We start from the raw sequence: 27,349 nt of genomic DNA on the forward strand, positions 1-27,349 counted from the left end.
TATAAAAATAGCGTTCTTTGCACTGATGGTCTAGTTTGCTTTTACATGAAATGTATGATCAGAGGAAAAATGAGAGTGAGTGTTTCAGAAATATTTAAAAGTTCCTCATAGCACCTTTAAGTAAGAAATGTGGGTAAGTTTGTGTTAAATGCAGAAATATGAGGTGGTAAATAATTACCACTGCAACCAATACAGTGAGCTGAAGCATACAGAAAACTTCTGTATGCTGTAAGCATACAGAACTTCTGTTTGGGGCGCCCTTAGCTCAGTTGGGAGGGCTTCCCCCCCGGGCCGGGCCCAGCAGCAGACCCGGGTTCGATTCCCGCCCGCGCTCGTTCTCTGCATGTCACTCCCCTCTCTGCCCCATTTCACCTCTGTCTCTTAACACTATCAATAAAAAGCATGAAAATGCTAAAAAATATCTTAAAAAGAAAAAAACGAACTGCTTCTGTTTACTTTTTGGATATCTGTATGTTTTGTTACAGACAGAACAAGGAAAATTATTTAGGCTTTATTATGTATCTTATCAGTGTAATTTAGACTTCGCTCATATGATGCAAAGACTGCTAGACGATCCAGCTTAGGGATGTGGTGATTTCACTCTCATACACACACGGTATTGTTTTTCCATTGTGTGTTGTTCAATGTTAAGGTTGTGTGTGTGTGTGTGTGTGTGTGTGTGTGTGTGTGTGTGTGTGTGTGTGTGTGTGTGTGTGTGTGTGTGTGTGTGTGTGTGTGTGTGTGTGTGTGTGTGTGTGTGTGTGTGTGTGTGTTCTCACCTCGATGGCGTCTTTCAGTGATCCAGCCAGTAGGAAGAAGGCAGCAGACTGTTCAAAGCGCTGCTTTCCGAGCAGGGAGAAAGCATTTTTCAGAGCCGCCTTTCGCCAGCGGTCTTCACTGAAGTTGTTCTTGAAGAATGTAGTCATCTTCTCATCATGCTGAGACCTGAGAGAAAGAAAGAAAATCACAAAGCTCAAAATCCCTACAACTTTTTGGTAGGGAAACTGTCAAAAACAAAACAAAGAAAAATCACTCATTTCAAATGAATGATGTGGTCAGAAACAATGGCTTACCTGAAGAGCCCCCACAGGACAGCTTTCTTCTTCATGGCCAAGTAGAACAGAGCGGCATCTAATGGGTCGTTGTGCCTCTGGAAAGCAGCTTTGCCTACCTGATGACATCAAATGGTACAGTAACTAAATCAGTCATTGCAGTTTTCACATATTGGCTGGAATGGTGTCTAGTGCCTTTCAAAGACAACATAGGAAAATCAATATATCAAAACACCAACTGCAAATCGCCATACACGCCAGTACATTCTTGTGAATCTTGTATGTACTAAGCCTGAATTTGTTCCAGTACCTTCTCAACCATTTTGCGCAGAGTGTTGATGTTACGTATCCACCAGCCCACTCCAACAGCTTTGAGCTCAGACCACTGCGGGTCGCCTCTCTGCATGGCTGGGATGGTGTTCAGCAGCTCTTCCTCTGCCTCCGAATGGAAGGCCCATGCAAAGTGGCATGTTGACAGACCTGCCCATAAAGAAAGACAGATAGAGGGAGAGAAGGAATTGAGGAGCAAGCATATCTGAAGTTAATTCTCAAGGTGAAAAGCACAGAATAACGGTGGTAATATTGTCATACAAAACACACTGCTTTATTTGTGTCACCACAGCAGCAGTGTGTAATGAACTGATTGTTTTTACCCTGGTGGAGAAGCTGCATGCGGTAAAGTGGGGGCAGAGAGGTGAGCAGGCAGGTGTGAAGTCGCATGGCCAGCAGGTACCTCAGTCCACACTCATCCAGAGAGTCAGCACCTACACAAACACAACAGCAGGGAGCTGTCAGCTTTGTGGCACTTATTCCCATCGACCACTCTATTAAAGCCAGAGAGCAAAGCCCTTTAATAACTCCTGTACGACATGAGTTCATGCCATTGTGTCAGGGACTGTGTCTCTTGTCCCTGAACCTTCTTACCCAGCCTGTGCTTACTTAGCCCTGGAACAACCTGCTAATGTCTTCCTCTCAAAAGACTAAATAAATAGGATGGAAAATTGGAGAATATGAAAAAGATAAAGGAAAAAGTGCAGTGTCTGTTGATATACAGTTAAAGAAGGAACATAAGCACTGTTGGCTAGAGATTAACTACAGCCAGGAACACACAATCAAAAAGAATAAAAAATGATGCATAGCTTTTATGTCTACAACCTTTAGTACACTTTAATACAATATCATCCTTTACCGAGGGTAACAGTAAATGAACTGGTAGGCAAAGAGGTGATGCAACACTGCAATTAACAATAAATACTAGGGCTGTCAAATGAACGCGTTCATTTCGATTAATTAATCACAGAAAAATCAACGCGATTAAAAAAATTAACGCAGATTAATCACACTTCTATAGTCCCCTTTCACCCGGTGCAAAAGGGTGGAGACGATAGCGCAGCTGCACCTGTAGTTTGCGGACACGGCCCACACGGGATTAAAGAGTAAAGAAAGAAGCATAGAGAGGGCTCTATGGACGTTTTATGGGAAGCTTCGGGCAAATAAGCATGAAGGTAGGAAGTTATCTTATGTTATTCTCCGCAGTGTCTGTGCATTATTGATTTAGTGGGTGCCTAATTAACAATGTAGGTTCAAAACTCTCAGTATCTCTCAATCTTCCGTCTCACTTTTGTTTGCTAGCTGCCTTGTCTCCCGTATGTCACTCTTCCTAGCATATGCAGCCTGCCTTTTTTCCTCTTTAGTGTGTGTGTGTGTGTGTGTCTGTCAATATTTTTGGCTATGAGTAGGACGATGGTTAATGAGTCGGCATAGGCTATGCGCTGTGGCAGTGCAGCACTGTCTGTTGTGGCAGATAGACAGTCTTCATTTAGCCTGCTTGTTTTTTTTGTGGTTTTAAGTAGAAAATTCGGCGAAGTTCCTAATTATATTTCATGTAGAAACCTTGCAGAGGGGAGGAGACAGAAGTTACGAGAGAGAGAGAGAGAGAGAGAGAGAGAGAGAGAGAGAGAGAGAGAGAGAGAGAGAGAGAGAGAGAGAGAGGGAGAGAGAGAGAGAGAGAAACTGTAGGCTATACAGCTGTTTATAAACAGGCATAAAAGTGTCATAAGTATGCGATTAATTTAGATTAATTAATCAGAGAGCCTGTAATTAATTTGACTAATCTTTTTAATCGCTTGACAGCCCTAATACAAACCTATTATGCAGGTTTGTGTGCATCAAAAAGCATACATACAGAGAACATAGTATTGCAATACAAAATACTTTATTCATACCCTGACAGAACAGAGGGTACTAGGGACTGCTAGAGAACACCGTCTCTGGAGCTAGTCAGTATTTTGCTCAAGTATACTTCAAAGTGCATATCACATAACTTGAAAAACCTTGATGCAAAAAAAATAATTGAAAATGTATTAAATACAGTGTGATTACTGTTGAAAAAGTGTTTACTGTTGTTTGAAATCAGTTTTGTATTTTATTGTGGTGATGAATAGAGGCACATTATAACAGTCCAAAGTAACCTTGGTACAGTGTTATATTTAATGTTACAAAACAAAACAATATACTGACCTGTGTACTTTTGATCAGTGGAGCTGGCCACCTCAGCACTGGTGGTGGCAACAGTATCAGCCAAGGCCACCAAGAACATCTGCTCCAGTCGGGTGAGTCCCGGTAGACTGGAGTGCATGAGGTGACTTGACAATACCTGGACACACACACACACACACACACACACACACACAGAAGGAAAGGAGTGAGGGGGAGCAACCACAAACTCAGAACAACAGATATGAAACGTATGGAATGCTAAATGTCGTACTGATGAAAGTTACAATGCGGGCACTTATTGTAAATGTAGTTATACAGTATTAACCGACCTTAGCATTAACTCATCATTACTTTAGTAATTTGCAAAAAGGATAGCATAATACAAACATCCTCATTTGAGAGAATAATACCATGAGATAACCACATTATACATGGTTATTATTGTAACGGTATAACAATGGAATCACACCATGATTAAACTATTGTTGGCAAGCAATTACATCTGTATTTACCAGTTAATTCCAATACAATTTAGGAATGAAGAGGAATGAACATTACATTTTGAGTTGTATTATAAATAGACTACACTAACAGTGTAGTGCTATCCCCTTCTAAAATCTGCAGCAGTACCTGAGCGTGCTCTGGTCCAAAGTAGGTAGGTCCGTACTGCGAGAGGTTAATAACTCGCGACTTCTTCTCCGGTTTGTCGGTGGCAAAGTTCACAAAGTCATCAGTGGTGACTGCTTGCACCTGTTAACGCAGGAGGAGAGGAGAGAACTCATAAGCATCAGTGGACCACACCTCTATAGCCACAAAATGAAGAGTTCTCTTCTTAACTGTGGCCTACCTGGAAGAGGTCAGAATACTGGTCCTCGGAGGACTTGTGAGCTCCGTCGTGGTCGCTCTTGGGTCCCTTAGCAGACTCTTCTGCTCCCTTGTAGGAGGTGTCTAGGTCAGCCAGCATGAGGCTATAGAGGGGCAATGGAGGGATGGAGTTGATCTCTGTGTAGTCGCGCCCCCCGTCGCGTCCGGATGCTATAGTGTCCTTTGCTGTGCTGCCGGTCACACTGATGGTCCGGGACAGATGTCTCCTGGATCCTCCCTCCCCGGCCTCCACATCTCTCACCACAGCCACTTCCCCAGCAATACACTTCACCAGGTGAGCCAGGATAGCCTGATGGAAAATAGAAAAAGCAATGGGTTGTATTATACAGCTGAGATTGGATGAATCATTGTTTTGTTTTTGTATATCCCATTGAGATATAGAGAACTTTAAGAGCGAGACACTGCAGGTGTACAGGGAACCTTTGTAACTAGAATATCTAACTAATTATATGTAAATGTGCATCTCTTTAAAAAAAAACTAAAATCTACATGTTGGATAAAGAAAGAGTTCAAATCTTTATTTCATGTTTACAACATATTAGTGTCCAATGGCCATTAAAGATGGTTGCATAGGAAAAATATACAGATGCCAACAGACAAGGTTAAGTGAAATAAACACCTAAATGCAAAATACACTGAAATCTCTAAATCGAACAGTGCTTGAAAAAAACCCTGCTGTGTCTAGCCTTAAATAACAAATTTAGCATATTCTGGAGTCTCACTGAACGATGGCGGGAACAGACTTACCTTTGCGCGGCGAACCTTGCCCAGGTCCATGAGTTCCAGCAGCTGTGTTGGATGGTACTGGGGCAGAGTGGGGGACAGGGAGTGAGCTGCCTCAAACAGTCCGCCTTCCTGTAGTCCTGCTGGGGCGCGGAGAGCCTCGTCCACAGCCGCGCTGCTTTCAAACACGCTCTTGGACCGGGTTCTGCCTTCGAAGGCTGATCCAGCTATGTCTGCTGACGACAGGTTGCCCTCCTCTCCCTCGCCGGGCTTCTTGTCCTGATGCCACTGTGCGTACACGTGCATCTCACAGTCCATGCCTATGACCAGGATGCCGTCCCTCACCCAGGACAGGGAGACGGGCAGAGATGGCGTGCCGTCCACCGAAGACAGCAGGTCCACGGAGCGCAGCAGGATCCAGCGTGAGCGAATGCCCTGCTTGATGCTGCCCCCTAGAGGCAGGGTGATGACTGCCAGCCCCTCCTTGCTGCTGGTCTGCTCGTTGACCATGCCCGAGATGCGGCCGTACATGAGGATGTTGGAGCCCACCCCCACCGTGAGGATGTGAGAGCCATCCTCCTTGGACAGCCAGTCCAGGTGGACATAGTGCTTGATGTTGGGGGAGCTGTGGTCTCTGCTCATGTACAGGTCGGACCTGGTGTTGTGTGGAGGAGAAACACCATTTCAAAAAGGTGGAGTCAGTGATTCTAGAGAATGCTTGTTTTCAAAATCACCTTTTTGAGAAAATCAGTGAATACCTCCTAAAGATCCGCTTCATGTGTGCACAAAAAAAAAATCCAGTGTTAATACACAGCCTAGGCTCTGTAAATCGGCATGTTGCTAGATACGGTGGGCCCCCTTTGATTACATGGCAGTTTACAGAGCCTAGGCTGTGTATTAACACTAGCATTTAATTTCAGTGCACACACAGTACGGACAGGTAGTGGATTATGAGGAGATAATGACTGATTTTCACAAAAAGTGACTTTGACAACAAGCGTTGTCCAGAATCGCTGTCTCCACCTTTATCTTCAAAGACAACCCATACTGGTAACCATAAAGTGGCTGACAGAACACAATCCACACACACAAGCAGCAGTGCCCTCCTCACCTGCTGTAGACAAAGAGGTTGGAGTCCACACTGACTCGTGGATCCAGGGTCTGGATGGATGAGGGTCTGGTAAAGTCGTCCAGGTGGAGGGTTTGCTCCAAACACCACTCTGAGCCACCGGTAGACTCACACTCATAGATGGACACGTGCATGGAGAAGTCCTTACCGGAGCCCTGCAGCTGAGGACAAGAGGAGCGCTTTCTTCAAATGTCAAATCTGAAGATACTGTAGAACCAGGCATATTGAGATTACAAGACAAATTGATGTGGGGTCATAGACTGCTGTCGTAGAGATTAACTTTGTTTCAGTTCAATTACATGGCATGAGTAGCTACAGGATATGAAATTAAGTCCTCAGATAGTTAGGTCTTATCTCTTTTTTTTTCAAAATGATTAATGACTGCATGGATTTCAAACACACTATGGTATATAATGTACATAATGTGTATGTTTATCTAATCTACTTCCTCCCTCATCCTTCTCTGCTTTACATAAATATGTATTCATATAAATTAATTCTGATTAAATTTGCCACACTTAAAAAGTGGAGAACACTTGTTGTCAAAATAATTTTTTGCTACCAGTCCGTACTGTTTGTGCTGACAAAATAACTGGTGTTAACAGCCTAGACTATGTACAGTGGTATGGAAATAAAGCCTACAGAAAACAATGGGTCTCACCATGGCTAGCAACATGCCTGTTTACTGAGTCTAGGCTGTGTATTAAAAGTGTATTCCCCCCCCCCCCCCCAGCCCCCACAGTACAGACAGGTAAGCAAGTCAGGAGGAGATAAGCACTGATTTTGACAAAAAAGTGATTTTGACGGGGCGCTCCGGTGGCGTAGTGGATAGAGCGCGTACCATATTGGCTCAGGCCTCGTTAAATGAGCTCCTTCACCGCTATTGTTTTTTTTTTTTTTTTGGGACTGAAACACAAAGCACACAAAGCCAAATGTCCTACCTGTCCTGTTCTTTGCTTTTTAAAGGCCACGGCCAGCCTGCCGATGTAGGAGCAGGACACAGCCACGGGCCGTCCTGACACAGTGACGGCGCTGTTGTTGTCGTCCTCTTCATTCATCAGGGCCCAGGGCTCCCAGCAGTATGCCCTGTTCTCCTGCTCCTCCTCCTCACTGGATCCCTCCTCACCCTCCACACCACAGCGCCAGAAACGCACACGAGAGTCAGAGCAGGTGGTCACGATCAGGTACGGAGCCAGGCACACCGGGTAGATAGAGGAGGAACTCAGGTGACCTAAGCACAATGAGGAAGTAGGGAGAGGGGAGAAACAAATTGTGAAAAAGTGTGTGAATTTTTTTTTTCTCAGATTTCTTGCCTTCTAACAGATTTTCTTTCTAGGCACTTTCTTGGAACCTGCCTGACTTGAATTTAAAGCTATAGTGCGTAACTTTTTCATATAAATGAATATAGGTTGCATTCAAGCCATTGCCAAATAAGTTGACACAAAAGGTGATCAAGCCTACACACACACACACACACACACACACACACACTGGACTAGGCTAGACCAAGATAGTGTGAGTTCTGTGTGCTCATCCCAACCTGCAGAGGGGGTGGCCCTGGTAACCTCCACTCCATGGGGCAGGTCCAGACGCTTGCTGTACACCAGCTTGGAGCTGAGGATGAGTTTGCTGGCCGACTGCAGGTGGGCTGTAGAGGCAGAGCGTGGTAGGGGTCTGATGGGAGACGTCTCCGGAGACGAGTCGGCATTTAAAGCTTGATTGGGAACCATGAGAGAGCTCTGGCAGCTATAGTCTGGGCTCGGCTCATCTGGACACAAAGAAACGCAGTATTATTTAAGCAGTCCCGTACACTTCAGAAGAGGCGTTTTGAAGTAGATGAAAAGGTAGGTTTGTTTTACATTTAAGTGTGCACCGTACTACACTTACCAACACAGGCCTGCACCGACTTGAGGTGCAGGTGCCACATCTGCAGGACGGAGTTCCTGTTGAGATCCTTTTCTATCACCACCAGGAAGAACTTCTCAGAGAATGGGGCAGGTTGGTAATCTGGATAAAGTCAATGTAAATGAAAATCTTCTTGTAATGACAATCAGGTTTGTAAAAAGTATAACAACAAACCTAGATAGAATATGAATTTAACAGTGTGCTGTACCTTCGCCACATGGGAAGGCTGGTGTGTATAACTCTGGTTCTTTCTGAGGCTTGTAGCCAAGAATGAAGTCCTCTTGGAATACATGCAGCAGCTGGGTGTTGGCGCCACACTGGATGCACATGGAAAAAAACATCGTAAAGGGTTATTTTTCCATTGGATAAGAAGGTTTCACGATAGCAAGCCCTTGCTGGGGTGTTGTGTGAAGAACACAGAGCAGCTGCTCACCTGGTTTGTAATGACGTCCAGCTCTATGATACATCCAGGTCTGGCAGTGGACTGCTGGCTGACAATGTTGAACACTTCACCCACCAGTTTCTAAACGGGGACACACATGAAAAGTGGTCAACTATCCATTTGGTGTACCTGCATTTGAATCCAATGTGGGGAAAATATAATTGCATACTATGATTTGAAGTAAGACGTCATGTTGCTTCGTGTGTTGGTAACATTATTAATAAAAGCAGCGTCAAAAGGAAATATTTAGATCTTGAAAATCTGTACGACAAAAATAATTGAATATCTGTGAATGATATGGTTATATCAGATTTGTGATGATGATGATAGCAGCCCACAAAACTGCTTTGGGCTGTATTCAAATGATACATAAAATTCAGTGAGTCATTACAAGGTTTTGTGTGTGTGTGTGTGTGTGCAGGCGCAGTGATGTGTGTTTGTGTGTCCACTCACAGATGTCTCAGGGTCTGACAGCTCATCCAGCAGTTTCCTGGCATCGACCACAGCTTGATAGAGACGCAGGTTCTTACCATCTGATGCCACAAAGCAGGCGCTGGCACTGTTGCAATAGGTTCCTGAGGGACACAACACCAAGTTTGTAGGAAAGCCTTATGGTGCTAAATAATATATTGATTACTCTTTCATCTACGAATACATATTGATCCAAAATAAATCACTAAAATATTTGGTAGTTTTGAGGGGTGACCCTTATTTACAATGGCATCGAGTCTGGTGTTCATATCATGTGTTTATAGTCATCTTATCCGTAATGAGGGATGGAAGAAATGTTTAACTTTGAAGAATATGTCATGCAAAACTGGCTTAGCTTGATTACTGCATATCATTTGTGCTTTAGTGGCCTCATTAATGCATCATATACTCTGTATTCATTTAGATACATTACACATTTTGTCCAGACATATGGTGCGCAAAATGTTTTTTTTAATGACAATGTACTCATAAGCGAGAATGTCATTCTTCACTGACATTTACATCTATATTAAAATTCAGGGGAATGTTTACCAAGCACAGAGCTGGGTACTAGCGTAGGCAGCCAAGCTACATTGCTGAAGGCCGAGGTGTGCAGAGAGTTGATGCGAGCCAGTTCAGAGACCCCTCCGGTGCAGGACAGGGGTCCGATGTGGTCCACCCTCCACAGGATCAGCTCACTGTAGATGGCATTGGGGTCATGGAAGGTCCTTGTGGCAGCGTTACGAAGCTGCTTCCTGCTAAGAGAAAAGGTACAAACCCTTTGAATAAAAAGACTATGATTTATGAAAGAGTGTCACGCCATGTAATATTATCAGCATTGATTCAATTTAAACCTAGTGAACATTGCTTATTATTTCTTCTTTTCCTCATCTCTTTCTCATTTACCACCTCCCTTCTCCTCCCGTGCCTTGCCTCCATTCTTTACCTGGGAAGTCCCTTTGGTATGGGAAAGGTAGGAGGCTGATCTCCCTCGAGGCTGCCAGGGGCTGAGGGTGGGGTGAGCAGAGCGTTGTGGTGAGAGGAGGTGAGCAGCAGAGGCAGCACTGTGTGGCAGGCCTGGTCGTTCAGATGGAAGCGGTGGCCGCAGTACCGGAACTTGTGAGACACGGTCAGAACGTTGGAGAAGGCAGAGCGCTCAGCGAATGTCACTGCCCACTGCGGACAGAGAGAGAACCAAAAAACAATGTATGAGGTCTGGGAAGGCTGAATACATTTACAAATATATAATTCATAGGTTTGGTTATGACATGTAGTCAGTGTTGGAGGGATTTTGTTGAGTTGGTTAAAGGTGGAGTCAGCCATTCTGGAGAACGTTTTTTTTATTAAAATCGTTTTTTTTTTTTTTTTAAATCAGTGAATAATCACGATATGCTACCTGTCTATAATGTGTGCGCAGAAAAAAAATCCAGTGTTAATACACAGCCTAGGCTCTGTAGTTTACAGAGCCAAGGCTGTGCCAACCAACAAAGAAAATGCATGAATTGACGCTGGCAGAAAACTAAACGCTCCCAAGCTGTCAACTTTGTTCCACACAACTTTATTTATTCACCTGGTTGAGAGAGCCATCGACATGCTTGGAGACCATCATGACCGCAGGACTGATGCCGGGGTGACTGATGAGAGACTGGGTGAGTGTGGGTGAACCCAGGCCGCCACAGTTTGAAGCAGAGTGTTGCACCATCCTCCCTTGCTCCCCGCACCTCACGCTCTCAGACAGAGTGCAGGCGTACATCAGGATGTTTTTACTCAGTGAGTTGGCGTCGCCCGTAGGAAACGCCACTGGAATACGAGAGGAGAAGGACACCTGGTGGGAGAGATGAAGGGGAATAAAAAACCATCAGTAGGATCACATGGACATGTTTACCTACAGTCATTCATCCCGATACATACACAATACATCTAAAGCAAATTATACCAATGTGATGCCAGCTCTCTAGTTCATCGGGCGCATCAACATTATGCTTTGTTAACAAGCGAAAATATACATTTGCAATTTATTGGACTTCACATGAGCTACATCAGCATTGTTAAAACTCTTATAATAAAATGCGTAAGTATGCGTTATGATCTGAAGATAAAGAAAATAATTTACATGTCTGCATACTGTACAGTATTGTATCATCAGTGCACGCAAAGTAAATGAATCACTGTTAAGGCATGACCTGCGAAATGCTGTGTGTGAACCTTTTAAGCCAATATTATCAAGCAAATCCCATTTGAAAGGCCCTTTATCAACTAAACTAAAGCCAATCAAATTTGATCTTTCCTTTGCTGTGCTCTACTGTGTTTAATCCTCCTTAGCCTGTTTGTGTTGCAGCGCAGCAGCTCTCCTTAAGGACAGACAGCTGGCTCTAAGCATCATAAGCATCTCGCTGCAAATCCAAGCGTATGAATGTGAAAAAAAATATTTGGCCGCACCAGTGGTTTCAGATACTGAGGCTGGAAAAATATACAGATTCACTTTAAGTGTGACTGCTAATGAATCTGTTATATCTCTTTCTTGCACAACATGTACAAAACATTCACAGGTAGTAGCTTGTTATTTTCGGCCGGCGCTGACTTGTCACTTTCACTGACAAAAATACAATCTGTCTATTGTCTGGTTGAAATGCTCTCTGGAGCCACGGTCTGCACTCAGCCAACAATTGTAACTGTAAGACCAGTTTTTTACAACAGTCTAACTACTTATCTCTTTAGATAATCTTTTCACATCAATTTCAGGAGTCTAATCCTCCCAATTAACTCTGTATTAAAAATCAGATCAATAACAGTATATTAGTACTTAACAGAATTAGTACAGATTAGTTTGAACTTTGGTATTGGCAGATACCCCATTAAAGAACCAGGGCCAACACCTGATTAGGGCATTCCTACTTTTTGTTGCATGCTAGAATTGGATTACTACTTAAAGTATATCAAAACTTTCAAACAAAATGTGAGGATTCATAAAGTTAACAATAATAATAATGCACATGTAATTACCAAATGTAAAATGTATAAGAAAGATCATAACATGTGTAGGAAATAAGTTTTATGAACTATGACTTTACCAAGTTTTAACAACCCACATTTACAGAGGAGGGTGGTGTGTCACCTTGAGTGAAAAACAACTATAAAAATCCTTTCATAAGGCTGGGGGAGTGCTGAGTCACCTTACATGTTGGACAAAGTTTATAGCTACACTACTTCAGCAAAGCAACTGTCTGTGTGTGTGTGTGTGTGTGTGTGAGTGAGTGAGTGAGTGAGTGAGTGAGTGAGTGAGTGAGTGAGTGAGTGAGTGAGTGAGTGAGTGAGTGAGTGAGTGAGTGAGTGAGTGAGTGAGTGAGTGAGTGAGTGAGTGAGTGAGTGAGTGAGTGAGTGAGTGAGTGAGTGAGCCAGCGCATGAGCAAGTCATTAAATATTAATTTAAAGCAGAAGGCTTACTTATTAAAAAAAAGAAGAGGTTTGTGTTGTATGTGTTTTCTGCTCACCTGAACCTGTCTGAAGATGCCCTGGTTGAATTCATCCAAGTACTTGACATGCCAAACCAGGAAAGATCCGTCGGTGGGGTGGATGGTGAACAGCATGTCTGGGCTCTTGTTCCACTCTGTGATCAGAGTCTCCATCTTCCTCTCCAGCAGCATGGAGGGCAGAGGCATGCTGGAGCTGGAGCCCGGGGAGGAAGCCTTGGTGCTGCCCTGCTCCCCCGGCTCTCCCTCTTCACCTTGCTCTGACGACGCTTTGTCAGACATCTCGTCCAGATCTGGAGAAGCAAAGAAAAACAATGCGCTTTTAAAAAAAAAACATGAAGTTTGCTTTAAGGCTCTGGAAACCTGGTCGAAAATTGCAAAAAATCTATATTTGATATCAGAGTTGGGTGTCTCAATAAGCTTTTACAAAAATCTGATTTAAAATGCAGTAATTGTTCATAAATATTATAGAACTTAGTTTAAAAAAAAAACAGCTTTGGTGTGCTCCGGTGGCGTAGTGGATAGAGCGCGTACCATATTGGCTCCGGCCTTCGTTGCAGTGGTCGCGGGATCAAATCCGACCTGTGGACCTTTACTGCAGGTCATCCCCCCTCTCTCTGTCTCCCCATTTCAACTCTGTACTATCTAATAAAGCTTAAAAAAAAACTGTTTACTGTCTGAACTTTTTGACAGGACTGTGTGTGCGTGGCCGTATCAAACGGTCTCCATGGCACTGCCATGATTGGTTCAAAAATACTTATTGTGTAATAAAAACCAGAGCATTGTCGGACTCATCTGAACCAAATTTCTGTAAAGTTTATCAAACCAAAATGACAATATTCGCTACCATTTGGATCGATAAATAAGTCTAACTCTTTTCAGATGCTTACTATCATGCAACTAACTCCCAACATAACTCTAGTTACAATGATTTTTTGGATTTGGGTTTCCAGGGGCTTTAAACAAAACATGAAGTTTGCTTTCAGGCACTTGTGCTTTAAGGGATGTGTGCTGGCCTGGTTGTTGTGGGTCATACCAAAGTCAAACTTCATGGGGGAGCCTTCGGGGTCCAGTGGGTCCTCGGTGGTCTGATCCAGCTGCTGCTCAGAGAGCTTACGGAGCTGCAGCATGAAGAGGTCCATGGAGGAGGTGAAGCTCAGGTCCTTGTTGTTCAGCCAGTGAACCACGAAGCCTCCGCCGCCAGAGCCATCGTCTGGGTTGAAGACTGCAGACTCAGCCAACACTGCGGGGATATCTAAAAGGAAGGGACAGAGGAAGAGATATTTCCTGTCACAGAAGCCAGTGCTGCTGTATCACTCTACACACACTACACTCTGTCATATGCAAAACAACTTCTGTTTTAAATAGCTTTTATGTTGTGCAATATCCTCCATGAATCATGAATAAAATGTTATAACAAAAAATTGACGAGACGTAAAAAACATACGTTAAAATGATCAACATTCAGGACCTCTGCGTTGAACTAATGCAGCAAGGTAATTATACTGTGGCTTTTGAAGAACTTTTTGAATCAATATTACAAAGTAAGTCATTGAAACCTGAACATTACAGAACAACTCTACTACAATCTGGCAAATTATGCAACTATGTCAGGGGTCTATGAAATGTTTCTGAGCCACTTCCAACAAAGACACGCTACCTGTGTTGGGGTTAATACTGGCGGAGATGTGGAAGTGACACAGGGCGTTGGCATGGTGAGCGATGTGGCGGTGGGTGTGTGCGTCCTGCGTGCCGATCTGAGAGGGCAGCAGCTCACTGTGAGCCACCAGAGCAGAGGAGCGTCTCCTGCCCCGACGCAGATGCTTCAGGTGGTGGATAGACTAATCAAGGAAAAAAAGCACAAGAATAAAATACTATTATGTTAAATCTTTATAAGAAATGTTTTGCATTTTCTTTTGGGATTTATTTCCGGTCGGATCTTAACCCGAGTAAGTGAGTGTACCTCCAAAGCATGTTGTATCTTGTCCTTGTTGCCTGCCAGGCCTGGCAGACTGGAGCTGAAGGAGTGTGTGTTCTCAGAGATCTGTCCCCCGAGCAGGCTGTCTTCTGGGAGCAGTGTCTCCGACCACAACCTACACACACCGTCCTCGCAGGATGTCAGCAGCACGTTGCACACAGAGCCCCTGAAAAACCGCAACAACGGGAGCTTTGATTTTTTCGATCCGGTATTTTGTTTAGTCAAAAATAAATGACAGCGTATTGTTTGATCGAGACAAGGGTTCAGTGTGCAGACCGGACAGGTATTATCAGGGGTAAGTGACGTATGAGCTTAAACTGGTAGGATTGTATCTGCAGTCATTTAACCATTTTCAACTCAATGCATTAACAACACTCACTATGGACATGATTTATTGTACAGTAAAAAAAAATTGGAAGAGCAAGTGGGTGGAATCAAATTTACCATCTCCAGATTCTTACTGCATGACAAGAAATAACCACAACCACCACACTCAGAAAAGAAACGGCTTTCATTCAATGCTCTGGATAGGATTTGGGAATATGTCTGGTAAGAAATGACAGTGTAAGCTTTTTTTCTTTGCTCAGCATGTGATCTTTTGCTTGAGCAGGAAAAAGACAGGCCAAAGTGAAATATAATGAGAGCTTTAAATTGATGAAATCCCTGATTCACTCAGTGGAACGGCCAAGCAGAGAGCTACCTCTCACTGGCTGCTTCCTCCCACCACTGATTTAACATTCTTAATTTGCCGAACCACCAAGTATGACTATAGTGCAAACTGGGCAGACGCATAGAAAATGGTAGGGTTCTAAAGGAACCCATTTTAAAGTCAGTAGCATGAGTATTGGCTGGTGTTCACGGAAAAATAGAGATATAAGTATTTAATTTTTTTGAAGTGACAAGCCTTATACATAAATAATGTGTTTTAAATCTCACATTCAGGAGAACAGAGGACTGACTACTGACTGACTGATAGCAGGAACCACCAACCACATAAAAACCTGCAGTCCAGGAAAATTGACATTTTGCTAAAAATCTTTTTCAAAGTTAAATCTGAGAACATACATTTTACATCAGCAGAAATCCCTGTAGACTTCCATAAAGGCATATCGTCCAAGATATTTTAATACTAGGAACTGGATACTTTTTTACATTTTTATTTCCATGTTCCAAATTTTCTCTAACAAAGAAAGAGATGTGTAACAGACATGATGAACATAATGTAGTCAATATTAGCCTTGAACACATCACAACAATTAGATGTAACCACCCCGTTCAATTAATATAACTCAAAAGGGTATACTCCAAATAGGCCATAAAAAATGTACATAAAGACGACAACAAGCATTTGCTGGAATGAGTTAAAATAAATGTGTTACTGGCCACCAAGTAACATATTAAATTGTGCGACGGCGTGCATGCTCTTACTTGGGCATGAACTTGCTGGTCTTCCTCCAGGACACACCAGTGACGGAGCGAGGATGGGCCAGGTAAACAAAGGAGAAGTGAACGAGGCAAGACCTTTTATCGGAGGGGTCCTGCACCACCACTGCAGAGCGCCAGCCCGTGGTGGGATACCACACCTTGAGTAAACAGTCATCCTGTGTGTGCAAACAAATGGGTGAACAACATGCAATATACTGTATACAAAGATCACCAGAGACCCTTAACCCTTATGCCCTGTTCGTGGAGATTTGTGTATCTGGGGTTGCATTTTTGAGATAATTTTGGCTGTGATTGTCCCCTAGCCATAAAATTTGGTAAGGAGGTGTGTTTTACAATGAAGTTTTGATATTCTGAGTTTCATCCATTCGTTTCATCCGTTTTGTAACTTTTTTACACTGGGTCTGTTCGCTACACGATTTGTACCATTGACTTCCATTATAACGAGATTTTTTTGACCCCCACCTTAAAATTAAAGTGAAAAAATATTTTGACTGTAATTTCCCATTTCTCTGTAGCAAACTTAATAAAGTTATGTAAAAATAAGCTCTATAAAAAAATTGCCCCATTTTATTATGTTATTTTTCGCTCGGTGTAGTGGTTAGAGCGTCCCCTAGAGGCTCAGTCCTCACAGCAGACCCGGGTTCAAATCCAACACGTGGTCAGCTCTCTGCATGTCATTCCCCTTCTGCCCCATTTCATCTCCTCCCTCTGCACTTTCAATAAGGCCTTGAAAAGCCCAAAAAAAAAAAAAAAAAATTATTTTGTAGTTTTAGTGATTGGTTTTTTATCATAAAAACGAATATTTTGAAATAAAGACAGAGGTGATAAAATGGGTAAATTTTACTATTATCTTTCATTTTACTAAATTGCATTGTGTTTTCTGCAGTAAAATGGGAAATCAGAGGCAAAAAAAGTTTTCACTTTAATTTAAAGGGGGGGTGCCAAAAACTTTCGTTATAATGTAAGTCAATGGTGGAAATCTAACTTTTTGATTCAATCTGACATTATACAAAAAGTATAAATGCACCAAAGTAAATTTTTTCACCCATCATTCAGATGGGTGAGCCGGTGATACTAATAATAATCAAAGTTAAAAATATATATATATTATTGAATTTTAGTGTATTTTTCAAAAAAGCGGTTGGTGGTATATGTTCAAAAATGGCACCTAAAGGGTTAATTTTTAATTGTGATTAATTAAATCACAACATTCATTGAACAATAAACCCTTCATGAAAAAAGTGAAGAAAGAAAATTGAGAAAAAATATTGATCTTTCATAATTTTATTGCAGTTTAAAGGTCAAAATACACAAAATGTACCGAACAGACCCAGTGTAACTTTTTGATTCAATCTGACATTATACAAAAAGTATAAATGCACCAAAGTAAATTTTTTCACCCATCATTCAGATGGGTGAGCCGGTGATACTAATAATAATCAAAGTTAAAAATATATATATATTATTGGATTTTAGTGTATTTTTCAAAAAAGCGGTTGGTAGTATATGATCAAAAATGGCATCTAAAGGGTTAATTTTTAATTGTGATTAATCAAATCACAACATACATTGAACAACAACCCCTTCATGAAAAAAAATGAAAAAAAAAAATTGGGAAAAAATATTGATCTTTCATAATTTTATCGCAGTTTGAAGGTCAAAATACACAATATGTACCGAACAACCCCAGTGTAACTTTTTTTGAACAGGGCATAAGGGTTAAGCTGTACAACAACTGTGCGAAAAAACAATGATTTGCAACATGAATGATTCATATACCTTCCCAATTGTTGCAAAGTACTCCCCATCAGGAGACCACTTGGCAATGTGAAGAGATGCAGCAGTCCTGAGAGAAAAAGACGCATTAACAATGACATTAGCGTAATGCCCTTCTCTGTGGGAAACTTTCCAAGGGAAGAAAACACATAGGTAGTTCTACTCTCATCCGTCAATGTGTGTGTGTGTGTGTGTGTGTGTGTGTGTGTGTGTGTGTGTGTGTGTGTGTGTGTGTGTGTGTGTGTGTGTGTGTGTGTGTGTGTGTGTGTGTGTGTGTGTGTGTGTGTGTGTGTGTGTGTGTGGTGTGTTAAGCTACTGCTGGTACCTTCCGAATCCATCCTTCCATGCACATGTGTCATCAGATGACAATTACTAATATGGTTTCGTATGTCTCTCTCTGTTTGTACAGCTTAAAGCACAGGTGCAAAGACTCAGACGAGTGGCTTTCAACAGTGCACATGTACAGCACACAAAACCTTTCATGTAAAGCCCCTATCTAACTGGGCTGCGACAGTGTGCAAGAAAATATGCAAATTAGCAACAATTTTATCTTGCAGTCTCACTGAGTTGGTTCCTCACGACACGTTTGCGAATGTCCTGGTCAACACTTGCCGGGAGGTCGCATGTATGTCTCGCGAACATCTGGCGAGCGTCGCACGAACGGAATGTCAGTCTGATTTTTGTCTCAAATCAGTCACAATTTAGTTTCATATATCGCCAAACCCTCGCAAAGTTGTCTCACAGTTCTCGCACTTTCTGACTCGCGGAAACTAAATTGAGAAGGGTTTGCAATGCGTTTGAGACACATGCGACCACTCTGAGACTATTTTGAGACTAGATTTGTCGCACACTTTTTTTGAACATGTTCAAAATTCAAGCGACAGGACTGCGTGGCTATGCGACTCATGCGAGGAAATTGAGACCTCCGCGAACGTTTGGAGACAGTTGAGAGACTCCCTCGCGAATGCAGTCTCCAACTTGTCGCAAACAGTCGCAGCCCAGTGAGATAGGGGCTTTACACTGTGTGCAGGTAAGCTTGGATAATGAGTAACTGCCTGTACGTTTTTTATTTATCCCATAACCTTCAAGAGGAAGTATTAAAGTTACTATGTTGTCTGCACAGGGCAGGGATTGACTGCTTGACAGAAAAAGAAACTATACGCATCAGCGGAAAGAGACAGATGAATACATTTTGTTCCCCTTCGATTTTGCAATCACAGAACTGACAGTTTCACTTACAAACAACCTGTGACCAAAAAATCCCGGAAGAGGCTAAAGTATGCTTTAACTGACTTGGCATATACAAGACGACAAAACAAGAATGGAGAGATAAGGGAATGCAGAAAATCAAGACACACGAGTCTGCTTGTGTAAACTACGGATGTGCTTCACCAAATCAACAGCAAGAGTCCATTCTCTCAGTCTTCACACTGTGTAGCTGTAGCTTGGCTCAAATCATCTTTGGGATTTCGATTATGCTGCTGACCTAACATTCATATACTTGAAGCATCAAAAAAACAAAATGTCCCCCCATGTCGAGGCTTTTTACAGTATGTTCAAAATGTCAACAACAAAAAAAAACATACTTGCACTGCCAGACACAGTTCCAGTCATTGAGGACAGGGCGGGGCATATCCTCCTCAGTCATCTGCCCATCCTCTTCCTCTATCAGGGCATCTGCCGACGGAGGAGCCCACAGCTGGAGGCGCTCGGTCGCTGCTAGGATACGGTTCCCTGATGACACAAAAAAGCACTGTCTGCGTTACACACCCCTGGTCCCATTACATAATGCACACGCTGTTCCAGAGACACAGCAGGAGGGGGGGGGGGGGGGGGCTGTAACAGGAGCGGTGTGTGTGCGTGCGTGCTGTGGATTAATTTAGTGGGGACAGTCAGGTGAATCAGTTAAACACAGAAACCATCATGGTGGGGGCGTACCTTGCGGGTCCCAGGCCAGGTTGTAGGTGATGGAGTCCAGGAAGAACTGTCCTGTCTTTTGCCACTGATAGTTAAGCTTCTGTTAGTGATATAGGACAGTGACACACACACACACAACATGCAATGTTATTGGCACACAAGATACTAGACATTTATTTATAGCCACTATTTATACAAACTTATTTATATATGCATGCTCACCTTGTGGCGTTTGTTTGGGTTGGTAGAAAGAGGTTCAAAGATGCAAACCGTGTTCCCGTAGGACGCAGCGATCTAAAAAAATAAAGAGGCAGTGTTCATCATCATCATCACGACATTACTCACCCCATCAATGCTTATGCACAGCCATTCCCACAGGAGGAGAAGGGACGGTGGAGGTAGAGTGGTGCAGAAGGTTGGAAGCATGGACAGTGCAAAGACAGCAGCAAAAGCAGGGCAAAGTGGATTTTTCTATGCTAGGCCATAATTGACAATGTGTTTCTGGCTACATGGGGGGGGGGGGGGAATGCGGAGAAAAAAATAACTGCGTGTGGGAGTGTGCGTCTGAGTGTGCAGGCGACACTTACCCTGCCAAGCTGGTGGGAGCACTCCACGCAGCCCACCTGGATGTTTCCATTCTGGGCTCCCGGGATAATCTGCACACACTCAAAGTCGCTAGCCAAGATCACCACATCGCAACCAGAGCCATAGGCCTGAAAATAAAGCAGGCACACAAAGAGAAGCCACCGAATCAATACGAGCCACAAAAGCAAACCATTGACGTCAATGACTTTATTCTAATTTATATTATTAAATATCTTAACATACAAATATATCCTTATATCTTAAAGCTATAGTGCATAACTTCTGTCTCCCCCTCATGAGGAATTGTGAGCAATTACAATAACACTGTCGGCGCTATCTAGGAGGTAGGTAAGTCTATGGTGATGATTTGTAAACATTGCCATACTGAGAAATCCATAGAGAGTTTTGTGGAGCTGATAGGCTTAATCAACTTTGTGTCAACTCATTTGGCGGTGGCTTGAATGTAATCTTACCGATATTTCTTTAGTCTTGTGTAGTCTACTGCTTTACTGCCTTGTCCAGTATTTTTCTTTCAGCTTTGAATTCCCATATTACTACATTTAAAATGTATATAAACTACAATGCAGAAAGAAGCCGGCCATCGTAGCCCTCGGTGATACTAATATGAATATTGCATTAGCAGGGTGAGATATTACAACAGGATTAGCACGGCGTAGCACAGCACAGCACTGGCAGGTTGTGGTGATAAGTCGAACACAGGAGCCGCATAACGCAACAGCAAAAACCAATAAGAGGCTGTGCGCATGTGCTGTATGTGGACGGTCACGGCACATGCTGATAGCCCAGTGCTTAGATTTAGAATTATAGGCAAGGTAAACTGATACACTGACGGTTGCTGGCAGGCTGGGAGCAATATGTGTAGAATGGCAGCAGAAAAGAAGACAACAGCAACCTGGGAGACAGACAGGCAAGCAGCAGCGCTAACAGTCAGGATGGCGGCTTGTGTCTTTTTTTAATTATTCAGGAGAACAGGAGGAGGGGAGGAGGGGAAGCACTGGGTCACTCAACAGGACAACGTTACAGCACGCCACTGCTATTATGTAAAGCCACAGCCGGGGACCAGGTTATTTTGAAGATCGAGTCATTCTACTTTAGACAAACAGTACACCATAACATAACATGCAAAGAGAGACAGGTAGAAGGAGAGGTAAGGCAGAGCTCGGGCTCTACTACTACTACTGCGGCATTCGCTCCTGCACATTACAGCTGGAATTAAAAGCGGTCACCGTCACGCGCTGTCTAGGACTGCTCTACACCTCTCTCTCTCTCTCTCTCATAGACACACACACGCACAAGAATGTGTGTGAGTCTACTCTCTTTGTCAGCAAGGTAATTTGGACCAGGTAGACTTTGATCCAGGCTGGTAAACATGAGTGTAACTGCCTTAAACAGGATGACCTATCATCATTGCCTTGCTCTTAAAGATTTTAACACACACACACACACACACACACACACACACACAGCATATTAATTACTCATGCGCTGCATTATGATAAACATTGACACACGCTTAATAGTACTATGGAAGATTGACAAACAGCGTAAACAAACAGTAAGGGATAAAATGGCCTTAGCCTCTTCATCGACTTAAGAGTCTGTTTATGGATTGGTTATTATTACGTTTGTTTTATTAGTCTTCTTTATATGGAAGGAGATATTCAACAGCCATTATGAGAAAATAACATGTCACATCTCTAGCATCTCAATGATGATCACTAAATGACACAAATAGATCTGTGTGCGTCTGTGCATCTAATATGGGGCAATAATATTGGGAGAGCATAAGAAAGAATGTTGAACTAATTCAACTGAGAGATCATACAGTTTACGAATGAATACTAAGAATATATTTAAATCCTGGGAAGCCCTGAGCATTACATGTAATAGACAACATGAAGGTCTGATGGAAGCCCATGCTTAAATTAACAATTGTATGTTTATCTTGCTGTCAGGATATGTATTTGATTCAGCAACAGACAGCATTGAAGAGCCATTTATTCCGTATATGAATGTACTTGGATCTAGACTAAAGGAGCTGTATAGCATATACATCTGCTGACTTAATGAGTGCAACACCCTGAAGCGGCAAGGTGTCCTATTCTATACCTGCAAGACATTAAAGCTGCCCCTACATCAAGAGTGCTGCCGCCTTGGGATAAATATTACCTCTGTGTAAGACATTAACAGCACAGTTACAATGGTAACTTTTCTTTTTTTCCAGAGAGAAAACTATATCTATTAAACCTGACTGTCAAGTTGAGTCATGTGACCTTTTGCTTGAACTACATTTTACCAGGCACTTTGTTGGGAGCATGTTATGTGTCATATAGAGCTCTTCTGAAGGTTAACAGATGTCATAGTACTGCTATTTTTAAGTTAGCCAGGGATACAGTTTGTAAGAAAAAGGATGTCAACATGAAATATATAGTATAATTTGTGTGAAAAACATTGAATCACCAATTGGTGCAGGTGTCTTTAGCCCAACTCTGGGAAACCCCTTTGTCATGCTTCAATTGGCAAACATTTTTGTTCTAGATGATTGGAAGACAAGACTGCATGGTCTTCCACATTGTTATACTACTGATGATGAAGGCTGCAGAAAATCCATTCACATCTTGCTAGCTATTGAACATCTTAAATGCTTTGTGAATAATGGAAAACACCAAGAGGCAAGGATTTAACTACTGCTTTTAAAGGGTCAATGTATTTTGAAAGAAAGGAGTGAATTCAGTCATGTGTTGTGGTAATGAAAGCAGATGAGAGGAAGAGAGTGTAGAGAGAGATCACCTCTGCCTTTCCATCTAATGCCCACTCATTGCCCATGCCTAACTTAATCATGCGAGCGATTTCCAGGGCCACAGCTGCTACTGCGTGCAACTTTGTAGTGTTTGTGCTAGCTAGCTGGCTTTGGGGGCTGTAGTCAAATGCCTAAGCTGCAAAAAAACAAAAAGAAAAACATGTAGAGTTCAAATGTGGCCTGTAGTAACCTGGTCTTTCTGACAATCTGTATTAGGACATCATCACTGCATCGCAAAGCTTATACTGTAGCACAGACCTGTACTTTGATCCCACAGTCTAGTTATAGAAGGCCTTGTTGCTTTCTGCAGCATGCCTGCATTGAAAGAGTCATTACCAAACAAACTACACCAAGTCTGGTTCAATAGGTCTTCATTATGTCTGGTCATAACAACCTAATCAATGCACCCAGCTAGTCGGGAAACTGTTGGATCAAAACACACAATGCTGATCATGTTCTGCTGACCTTTCTTCAATTCTTAGCAGGATATCAAAAAACACACACTATTTGGCATTGGCGAAGATCTGGCTTGGCTATTGAGCAGACTATTTCATATCATAAAGTAAACATTTTACATTTTCGGCTTATAGTTTTTCTAAATGTAAGACACAGAAGCATTTTTTCCTTGCCTTCATTCCAGGGCGCACCCAATTCTATTTTAAATTCTGATACATAATTGATGAACTTTGAAAAGGCTAGTCATCTGTGTTTCGATACAAGATTTTGTATAAAGTCCCATTCCACAAGAACAGGCACAACACGTTGAATCATGCTTAAATACATATAGTGCAATACCAAACAAATTCAAGGGACACATGCTATATCTACTTGCCTTATGCACTCCAACACAATTTGGTGGCATTCAGCCTATAAGTTTTGCACCAGTCACATGTTTAATTTAAAAAGGGAAACACATTACATTTTGCAGAACTGAAACTTGCACAATACACAATATTCCCAGAAAGAAAGGCATTGATTCTGTAATATCAGAAAATCCCATCAGCCTTTAGCCAATTGGCATACGATTCAGTATCTTACATTTTGTGAGAATATCTGACGCAGATCATGATCAAGATGTAGAAAAAAAATATTCTATTATTTTCAGAACACAATTTAGAAGAACGTGCAGCCTTGGAGGGGATATGTACTCTCTCTTTCTATCTTTGCTTTGTAGTTTACACGTGGATTCTATTTTTAGTAGATCAGACATCTGCAGCTCGGCATATCAAACCCACTGGGCTGTTTGTGCGTGCATGATACACTTCAGCCACACTTAAAAATCCCTGTTATGGACAAAGATCTATGGAGTATATTATCAACCATTCATTGGCCCACTGGGGCACCTGTGTTTTATGTCTTCAATGTATGTCAAAAGGTTAATGCATAATGTTGCAAATGCAACATTGCAGAAGCAATGATGGAGCAGAAACACATAGCATGGAGAAAGAATGATTACATTTTCAGTGCACTCTTGTCTCGTGCTCTCCGATGTAATTGTTGTAGGTTAGGTGAGTGTGTGTGTTTGTGCATGTGTGCATGCGTGGGTGTGCGTGTGTATGTGTGTCAGGGTATGGCCTAGGAGCCCTAGGGTGCTGTGTGAGTGTAACTGCATTGGACATGATGTCTAGTGTTCTTCAAATATCCTCTCAGACACAATAAGTAAACACCAGGCACAGAAACGGGGACCCTATGGCAACGTGCAAGGCTTTAGCCTCACAACCAGCTCTGTCCTATGCGCTTGAGCAGATTTAACCCTCGGTACAGAGTGCCTGCATCATGTTATTCAAACAGCCTTGATCTGGCTTCAGTGTTAGGGGGAAAGCTCTTCGTAAATTTAACAAAAACTAACAATGTATTAGTGCACTATATTGTAAAGGGCTGAGGGAATCAGAGAAGATGAGGAGTGGTTGTCCGCGATTCTGAATTGTTTTAAATAAAACAACAACAACAAAGCACTACTTCAAGTTCCCTCTATGGCAGCAGGAACAGACCAAGCCCAGATTTGGCATCCATTCCACATGCTAACAACTGTTCTCAGCAGAAGGGAATGTGAGCATGCAACATAGGGGCTCCGGAATTTACTGTGAACCTGCCTACGCAGTTTTGCTTTGGATTTATGCTAGGTAGGGACCCATCTTAAAACAATTGCATATTTTCTTATCTTTATATCTCAACACATTTTATATTTGTGAATTGTTTTGTAGGGATTGTATTCCTGTCATTTTAGAAAATAATAAATAGCTTGAAAACATGAAAAATACCATTCCCACCCCAAATACGTATCAAGATGGCAGCACAAAGTTATACCACTCAGTTAAAACAAAACACACAGTCAAAGTTCATTTTGAGGATGTTATGAAATTTCAACTAGCTATCAATAAAGTAATCGTCATTGATTTTCTGCTCTCAATATGAGGGCAGGCTCATTTTGGCTTTCTATCTCGCTCTATTCCCTATTTTAATTTCAGTGGTTTAGCCTATCCATTTCATGCAATAGAGCCACAGCATTTGTTTGCATTATGAATTATTGTGCGCTTGTGTTTTTTGTTTGCCATCACAAAAGAGGCGGTAATATAATAGCTTCTTCCCATGTCGAGCTGCACTAAATGGGAGCAATGACTGGGCTGCTTGGTCCTGTCAACTTGAGGCACAAAGAGAAACATTGGGAAGTTGCCAGACCTCAGAAAGGACAGAGGATATATATATAGCCCAAAGATGTCAATAAATAACAGACGCAGGATTTGATTTAAAGCTATAGTGATTGATCAGCATGTGTGTACACATACATAAGGTCCAAATGCCTGATGGCAAGCTCCCCATATGGGATGATAAAGGGTCACTGCACATGAGTCACACACATGGAAGTGTGTTCTGTTTGATTAAACTCAAGATGCAGACAGATGGCCCCACGTTTTTGCAAAGGTAATACTAATTTTCAACAACCATCATCACACACTCATGCAGCCAGCTCATGTATCCATATATGGCTCGCTACGTCACGCCTGGCGCAGCTGATGCTAGGATGACAGCGAGCTAATGATCCGTGAGGAGGATTTAACGCCAAATGGTAGCAAGCTTAGCTAGTTTCTGCAACCAGACAAAACATAGCGTTTTCTCCATCCTATAGCGGTGCGCAATGTTCTAAATCCCCGTGCAATGCTCTGTAGTGTGCACTGTAAAAAATCTCGTCGAAGCGTTTCCCATTGCAAAAAAAAAAAAAATGCCCATAATGTTTTGTGGCTGCGCAAAGGGATTCCCTTGCAGTAATTCCAACGTTACAAGATGCAGCTAAAGGTCATTTGAGTGGCTAGCGTTAACTGTCTCGGAACTGTAAATATTATAACGTTGCCCCCAAGGGGAGTAGAGGAAGACTCTGCCGTTGAGCAGCTTACTGGAAAATGCTAGCTTTTCAAATGAATGAATGGCTGTCAAGCTAGACGATAGAGGGGCTCGTGATGAGGATGCCCCGAGTAGTCTCCACTCACTGTTTGTGATTCTCTCGGTGCGGCAGTCTGGCTAGCACACACATACCTGGCTAGCCAGTGCTTTAGCTCGCTAGCCATCTCGTTTACAGCCTATACAACGCTAGCTAGCTAACTACCCAGCAAGCTAATCACCCGTTAGCCACAATGGGTGTCATATTGAGGATAGTAATGTCAAAATAAAGCCTTTACCGTGAAAGGAATGTCATTGACGCTTCCCACCGAGTAGCAGCAATCTCCAGGATTTACAGCTCCCGTCAGCACCTGATGTAGATGCATTTTCCCTTTATTTCAGCAGCAGATGGGTCTTCTTTTTTTAATTATTAATAACGAGTCCACCCTTTCTGTTTCTCCATCTAACGACTGGGAATTCCATCAGTAGCGTTAACGTTTTCCACGGCCTGACAGCGTCGTCCGTGTCCACAACAAGGTAAGGTGGTGTGGAGATTCGTGTTCGACCCGTGTGAATGTAATTTCACCCGGCGCTGTCATCTATTTAAACATGGAAAACTGCCCGTGTCCGTCGCCTCCCGCTGTCAACACCATCCCCACGATTAATCGTAGGAGCCGAGGCAGCGGGATCTCTGCAGCGAACCTGACATGCGCGTTCACGACGTTTTCGAAGCACGACTGAATGGCCATAGAAACGTACAATATAGACGGTGAAACATAAACTCCTGAGTTAATTTGGCGCTTCGTTGGGCTTATTCCTGAATTAAAAAAAGACAATTGTTGTCGCTGTCGTATCTATTATTAATAAGGACACCC

At 42.6% G+C, this 27,349-nt stretch overlaps 1 protein-coding gene across 2 annotated transcripts in view; it reads right to left on the reverse strand.

The window, feature by feature from the left end:
* The window catches only part of dmxl2 (Dmx-like 2), a 45,345-nt gene extending 18,245 nt beyond the window's left edge, over positions 1-27,100 (reverse strand). The window contains exons 1-29 of one of the 2 annotated variants that reach the window (XM_080026676.1): positions 26,774-27,100; positions 20,281-20,406; positions 19,916-19,987; positions 19,715-19,793; positions 19,363-19,510; positions 17,780-17,846; positions 15,983-16,155; positions 14,540-14,720; positions 14,237-14,417; positions 13,613-13,831; positions 12,598-12,869; positions 10,677-10,931; positions 10,053-10,282; positions 9,659-9,861; positions 9,089-9,210; positions 8,627-8,716; positions 8,402-8,510; positions 8,176-8,295; positions 7,829-8,056; positions 7,230-7,519; positions 6,271-6,449; positions 5,184-5,814; positions 4,399-4,725; positions 4,182-4,301; positions 3,573-3,708; positions 1,706-1,816; positions 1,363-1,532; positions 1,074-1,171; positions 780-945 (exon numbers count right to left, since the gene is read on the reverse strand). In XM_080026676.1, coding sequence (XP_079882802.1) covers positions 780-945; positions 1,074-1,171; positions 1,363-1,532; positions 1,706-1,816; positions 3,573-3,708; positions 4,182-4,301; positions 4,399-4,725; positions 5,184-5,814; positions 6,271-6,449; positions 7,230-7,519; positions 7,829-8,056; positions 8,176-8,295; positions 8,402-8,510; positions 8,627-8,716; positions 9,089-9,210; positions 9,659-9,861; positions 10,053-10,282; positions 10,677-10,931; positions 12,598-12,869; positions 13,613-13,831; positions 14,237-14,417; positions 14,540-14,720; positions 15,983-16,155; positions 17,780-17,846; positions 19,363-19,510; positions 19,715-19,793; positions 19,916-19,987; positions 20,281-20,406; positions 26,774-26,860 — 5,190 coding nt within the window. In that variant the 5' untranslated portion in view covers positions 26,861-27,100. Of the gene's footprint in view, positions 1-779; positions 946-1,073; positions 1,172-1,362; positions 1,533-1,705; positions 1,817-3,572; positions 3,709-4,181; positions 4,302-4,398; positions 4,726-5,183; positions 5,815-6,270; positions 6,450-7,229; positions 7,520-7,828; positions 8,057-8,175; positions 8,296-8,401; positions 8,511-8,626; positions 8,717-9,088; positions 9,211-9,658; positions 9,865-10,052; positions 10,283-10,676; positions 10,932-12,597; positions 12,870-13,612; positions 13,832-14,236; positions 14,418-14,539; positions 14,721-15,982; positions 16,156-17,779; positions 17,847-19,362; positions 19,511-19,714; positions 19,794-19,915; positions 19,988-20,280; positions 20,407-26,773 lie in introns of both variants that reach the window. The other variant, XM_080026675.1, reaches the window with a different exon arrangement.
* Positions 27,101-27,349: the final 249 nt, after the last annotated feature.

Source organism: Ammodytes marinus (genome assembly GCF_949987685.1).
Source record: "Ammodytes marinus genome assembly, chromosome: 1".
Taxonomy (NCBI): Eukaryota; Metazoa; Chordata; class Actinopteri; order Uranoscopiformes; family Ammodytidae; genus Ammodytes; species Ammodytes marinus.